Source organism: Tupaia chinensis, unplaced genomic scaffold (assembly GCF_000334495.1).
Source record: "Tupaia chinensis unplaced genomic scaffold, TupChi_1.0 Scaffold145208_1, whole genome shotgun sequence".
In the NCBI taxonomy this organism is placed as follows: domain Eukaryota; kingdom Metazoa; phylum Chordata; class Mammalia; order Scandentia; family Tupaiidae; genus Tupaia; species Tupaia belangeri.
The window spans coordinates 691,865-697,750 of NW_006205068.1; the positions used below are offsets into that span (position 1 = coordinate 691,865).

The following is a 5,886-nucleotide window of genomic DNA, read 5'->3' on the forward strand; positions in this document are numbered from 1 at the left end:
TGCTGAACCATTGCAGAGCTGCAGAACTGTCACCACAGCCCCAAGCAGGGGTGCCTGGGGCCAGGGTGAGAGGCGCTGGGGCTGAGGGAAGGAGGCAAGGGTCAGGAGAGGCCGGGGTCCCACTGCCCATCTGGGCGAGGCAGGCTGGGCCACACCTACCAGTGGCTGCAGCTCCTCCAGGTGCGCCAGGGTCTGGCACAGGAGGCCCACGCAGGCTGCCTTGGAGGACAGGAATGTGTCCACTGCCGCGGAGTCGCCCCCGACAGGCCCATCCAGCAAGCCTGGAGGCAAAACCAGGAGAGGCTCCCTCAGGCATCGACAGCAGTCACTAACACCCCATAATCACAGCCCAGTGACAGAGGCCAGGACCCAAGGTCAGAGCAGTAGGCAAACGGCGATGATGGCCCACACCCCGGTCACCTACACTCTTAGTGAGCGGCCTAGGTATGATCAGAACAGGAGGCAGTGAGCCGGGTACCCTGGAGCCCAACGCTGACCCCAGGGACCTGCCCAGGGACCCACGTGCCACTCTCCTCTGCATTCCCACCCTTTCCAATCAGCGTACCTGGGAGTCCAGGGGCCTGAGTGGTGGCATTCAGGACACACGCCAGTGGCTGGAGGAGGAGCCCAAAGGCCCGGGTCCTCAGTGCCTGTGGACTGGGGACATCAGACACAAGGTGAGCCGTTCCCCAGCCCCAGGACAGGTTGGCTGCACTAATGTCCCCAGCAAGTCCAGGGCAAATTGACCAGAACTGGGAATCAGGATAAACTCTTGAGGAAGAGCCAAGGGCCTCCATGGGACAGAGGACAGGCCTGACCAAGGAATAGACACTGGAGGGGACTGAGGCGCTGAGAAGGCCTGGCCATATCCACCCAGAAGGCCACAGGTACAGGGAATCCCAGCGCCCCAGCAGGCGCCCCAGGTAGGCCTCATCCTCTGCTCAGTTGGCATCCTTCCATACAGTCTGCAGGATGGCCCTGCCTTATGCAGGGGCCTGGGCTAGGAGGCTACACTGCCATCCAGTATGCCTGCCTCCCCTTTGAACTCTGTCCCAAAAATCCAAGACTCTGTAGCTCAGAGCTAGCCTTGAGGTCCCTTCTGCCTTTAGCCTGAGCTAGTAGTATTCCTTTCTACCTCCCTGAACCCCTGCTCTGCAGATTCGTGGCCTCTGGCCCCACCCCAGTGGTGTGGACACAATGGAGGTCCAGGATCTGACAAAGGCTGCCAGAGAGAGCATCAAGGGCAGCCCAGAAAACAGGTCCTGTGTACGAACTCATCCCCATGCAGCAGAGCAGGGCTGTGGATCTATTTCATATCTGAGAACCCCTTAAAGCTTTGATATGAAACAATCATTCTGTCCCTTAAGAAAGTATGGAAGCTGCCAGTCTGCATCAGTGCCTTGGCACCCTAACCTGTGCATTGCTGGGCATGCCTCTGGGTGGTCGCCCCTGACTGCTCTCCAGAATCGAGAGTCCCACCTGGCTTCCCTAACACCCGACCACGGGGCCATGCTCTCAACCTCTCAGCCTGCCCTAATCCCAGCACCCCTCCTTGGCACCGAATGGGCCCCATCCATACCACTGCTGGAGCTTCAGAAGGCCTAGAATCAGGGGCCCTGCTTGTGGCTGGCTCAGGCGGTTCAGAGTCCGGGCTGCTGTCTCCCACAGGCTGCCCTCTTCAGAACAGACAACAGGAGAGCTGCAGGAGGACCAGAAGACAGAAAGTCATTCCTCCATTCCTCCCAGCCCCTCAAAACCCCCTCAGTGTCCGGCTAGGACTGCACAGCCCCTGTCTGGAGGCACATGACCCCACACAGAGCCCTCCCCAGGGGTGGGGGCTTGGAGTCCACCCTAGGGTCCCTTCACTCAAGGCAGCATTCTCGCAGGGCCGTCTCCATCTCTGGCTGCCAATGTCATACGCCCAGGAGTAACAGTACCCTTTGCTTGAAGAACAAAACCTCCCCAGCCCTGGGCACCCCCAGCTCATCCAGGAACCTGACCGGGCTACGCTGAGGAGGAGATCCACGAGAGAGTGTGCAGCGGGGATGGGTTCTCTCTCAAGCAGACGGGCCACGAGGGGATGCAGCCGCACCCAGAGAGCGTCTGTCCAGGAGCTATGGCAGCGCCCGAATGTGGTGGTCAGGACGTTGAGGGCCTGAGTGACCTGCGAGGTAGCTAAGGAGCACAAGGATTCTTCCACGTGATTTATGATCTTCTGGGCACACAAAGGCCAGTCGCCATTCTGGTGGCGGGGGTATCCCTCAGCTCCTCCTCGCATGGATAGCGCCAGGATGTGCACCAGGAGCTGACTGGCTGCTGAGGCCACAAACAGGCTGGAATCTCCCTGCAGGGAGAAGACCCTGTCGATGGCACCTGGGCAGAAGACAAGAGGGGGGGGGAGGAAAAAAGGGGTCAAGTGGAATAGAGTTGGGGGTGGGAGGATGCAGAGAACAACTTTAATCAAAGATCAGCCCCTGGCAACTAACCTCTAAGTGACTCATCAAGCCTCCCCAGTGCCTCAGTCTGAGCTGTAAGTCAAAGGACACTAACACTGCTGCCATCACCACAGCCCTGCAATGGCATGGCCACTGCACCCAGTTGAGGCCAGCCTCAGTAGATGCAGCTCTGAGGGCAACACAGCCCGGGGCATACTGAGGTCCTGCAGGTGGATGAGATGGGGGGGGCACTCACCACAGTCTTCTAGGAAGTCCAGGGCGCTGGGGTGCTGTGTCAGGGAGTGTAGGCCCTGGATCCAGCCACTACGCACAGTAGGGACAGTCCATGCTGCTTGGCCGAAGGGTCCTGCCTCCCCAAAGAGCCCCAGTAGCAACTCCCCCTGCTGGAAAGCAAAGAAAGAAGTGGAGACTGGACAGTTTTCAGGGAAAGGGGGCAGACTGGAGATGTTTTCAGGGTTGCTCAAGGTACTTTCCTGGGGTGCTTTCACACCAGCTGCCAATCAGAGAAAAGAGCCCCAACAGCTGTTTCCAGGAGGCAATATCATGGCTCCCTGCACTGGAAACCTGGGGCCATGGTGCTGCTAACTCTGCCTTCGAGGGACCAGAAGGAAGGGCAGATTTTAAATAAAGGTCTATCATTCCCATTATAGTCCATTGGAGAAATCTTGCTTGCAAGACAGCACCACCAGCTCCACCCTGAAAGGCCCTCTCCTGATCATGACTTTTCTGGGCTCAAGAAGCTCCAACATTCCACCCTCTATAACTTTCTGAGCTCCTGGGTATGCATCCCAGGTCTTCCAGCACACCCCCTCCTGTTCCAGGTGTCCCCCATCCTGACTTTAAAAGACAAGCAGATGGTATAAAGGTTACATCGCTGGATACCCACATAGTCGATAGTTTGAATCCCAAACTCAATGGCTTAAAACTCACACTGTGCATGTGTGCCCAAGATCTCAAGAGAAGAATGGAGGAGAAGGGACTGCCGTGTGGCCAACTCCCCTGGGGGGAGTTACACCCTTGGCCCTCATGGCCACAGGGGAGTGTGAAGGCTCACCCTCTGCCTCAAGTGGCCTGTCTGCATGTCCCTTCTCCAGAAAATGCACATTGCAGATAGGCCAGTGAAGAGGAGCAACTGCAGACCACCAGGAGTCTGTGCAGAGAGTGGGTGGAAAGGAAATGAGGCCAGCCCACTGCTGCAGGTCTGGGAGGAAGAGAGCAGCTTCTGCCCTTACAATGGGTGATGTCCCCTGTCCCTGCAACAGGGGACCAACTGCCAGAGACTGTAGGGTAATCAGGAGTCTTGTAATAGTCAAAGCCCTAGCCAGACTTGAGAAAAGAGGAGATAAAGAAGTCCCTGGGAAATCAATGAGGCTAGGAAGAGTTATTTACTTGTGCTTGAACATTCACTCTCAGAAAACCAGGTGGTATCAAAGCCCATTGGAATATTTAAGACCACTTAGGGCCTCATGTGAGTTGCATAACTTCTGTGGGATTCTTGTATTGAGCCTTCATTGTTTCCTCATCTAGCAGATGGAGAGGAACACTTTGGACCTGTTTATTGGCCAGGGCTCTTAAGATAGCCAGAAACTATACAGATTCAGAAGTTCCTTAAAATTGCCAAGTGTATGCATGGATGCATGTTCTTAGTAAGGGCAGTAAGCACAAAGTCAGGCCCTATAGGACATCTCATACCAGCAAAAATACCTGGAACATCTTGAAAAGGCTGCTCACAGCAAGATGCTGCTTGGCTGGGCTCCTAGAATCTGCAATTGCTGAGGTGGGGGGAATCCCTGAATGACAACCTAACCGACATGTCCTACCCCACTACTGCTCTCCCTCTAAGCAACTCCCACACAGCACACTTCCCAGGGCTCCTGACACAGGAGACCAGAGATATATATGTGCATTCATGCAACTTGGTGAGGGCCTATAAGGGGCCAAGAGAAGCATCACTTTGGATTGGCAGATGGGCCAAGGAAGCTCACACAGTGCCACCTAACAACCTCAGCTGTGCCCATGTGGGGTGCTCAAAGCCATTAACACACGGCTCTAAGGAGCTCTCCAAGCGTCATGCTTTGTTGCTATGTAGAAATTCTCAGTAGTTATTAATTTCTTACTGGACTGAGTGCCTGAGGGTACATAATTTGCAGCCCCGCTTAATCCTCACAACAACCCTATGACATAGGTACAATTCTTATCTCCGTTGTAGGAAGAAACTGAAGCTCAGGAACTTGAACAAAATCCTACAGTGGATCAGAGCTCAGAGTCCAGTTCCATCTTATTCCAAAAAATTCACTCCATAGCCCCACTCTCATTCCTGATTATATTTAGGAATAATATACTTGAAGTATTAGTTAAGACCAGGAGTGAGGCAAGTTTCTGAGACTCAGGGATGATGGTGGCTAAAAATGCTTTACATATCTGCAGGAGGAGAAATCACCCCAACACTCGGTGGGACATTCAGGTGGGAGGACCCAGGCTCACCTGAAGATACTGGAAGCAGTGTTCCTGGGCCGCAAACAGCCCTGCAAGGCGGAGTACAAAGGAGAGGACCCTGGAACTCACATCCTGGAGCTTCAGCACCTGGGCCAACAGTTCTACCAGACACGGGTTCTCTTGTAGCAGCAGGAGGCTGGACTCTGTGGGGATAGGTCTAGCTCAGGAGGGCTGTCCTCAGGGATACAGCACTCATGTCTCCCCAAGAAGACATTTGCTCCTCTTCCAGCAACTCCCAGATCACTGTCTCTCAAGGTAATAGACTTAGTGATCCAACCGGGGAAAAAATACTTGCAACAAATACAACAAATGACTCATAACTTAAATTCAGTGAGGCAAAAACTATGGAATAGAAAGCCCACACTTTGGGACCAGCAGTTAGCGTAGTGGCTATGTCACTGGACTCCCATGTAGTTGACCACGGTTCGAGTCCCGGACACGGTGGCTTAAACTCACGCCAGGCACGTGTGTGTGCGTGTCCAATATCCTGAGAGGAGAATGGAGGAGAAGGGATTGCGGCGTGGCCATCCCCCCTGGGGGGTGATTTCTTGCTTTCTGTCTCTCTGTCTTTCTGGCAAGCGTGCACACCCTATAGCAAAAACATCTCAAAAAAAAAAGAAAAAAAGAAAAAAAAGAGAAAGCCCACATCTTTTTTTTTTTTCTCCTTCTGATTACCAGTTATATACAGGATTTTAATTCCATAGCTTGACAATGAGGGATCATACACTGAAGCCAATACATATATCTAGCATTTCAGTCTAAGCTCATCCATGTACATAGCTGAAATCAATTACAAGGAATGGCCTAACAAATGCTAGGGGAACTTTGTAGTTTTTACAGTTATTAAAACTGTATCTTGCACACTGAAGTCATCATACATACAGGGCAAAGTCAGCTTTTATATTTGCATTTATTCTTCATTTAACTTTTTAAA

General features: G+C 53.3%; 1 protein-coding gene across 3 annotated transcripts in view; it reads right to left on the bottom strand.

The window, feature by feature from the left end:
- BRAT1 (BRCA1 associated ATM activator 1) overlaps positions 1-5,886 on the bottom strand; it is a 16,942-nt gene that overhangs the window by 3,258 nt on the left and 7,798 nt on the right. For 2 of the 3 annotated variants that reach the window (XM_027768024.1, XM_014583945.2), the window contains exons 3-9: positions 4,941-5,095; positions 2,692-2,839; positions 2,001-2,373; positions 1,580-1,699; positions 566-657; positions 160-281; positions 6-81 (exon numbers count right to left, since the gene is read on the bottom strand). In XM_027768024.1, coding sequence (XP_027623825.1) covers positions 6-81; positions 160-281; positions 566-657; positions 1,580-1,699; positions 2,001-2,373; positions 2,692-2,839; positions 4,941-5,095 — 1,086 coding nt within the window. The remainder of the gene's footprint in view (positions 1-5; positions 82-159; positions 282-565; positions 658-1,579; positions 1,700-2,000; positions 2,374-2,691; positions 2,840-4,940; positions 5,096-5,886) is intronic. The other variant, XM_027768025.1, reaches the window with a different exon arrangement.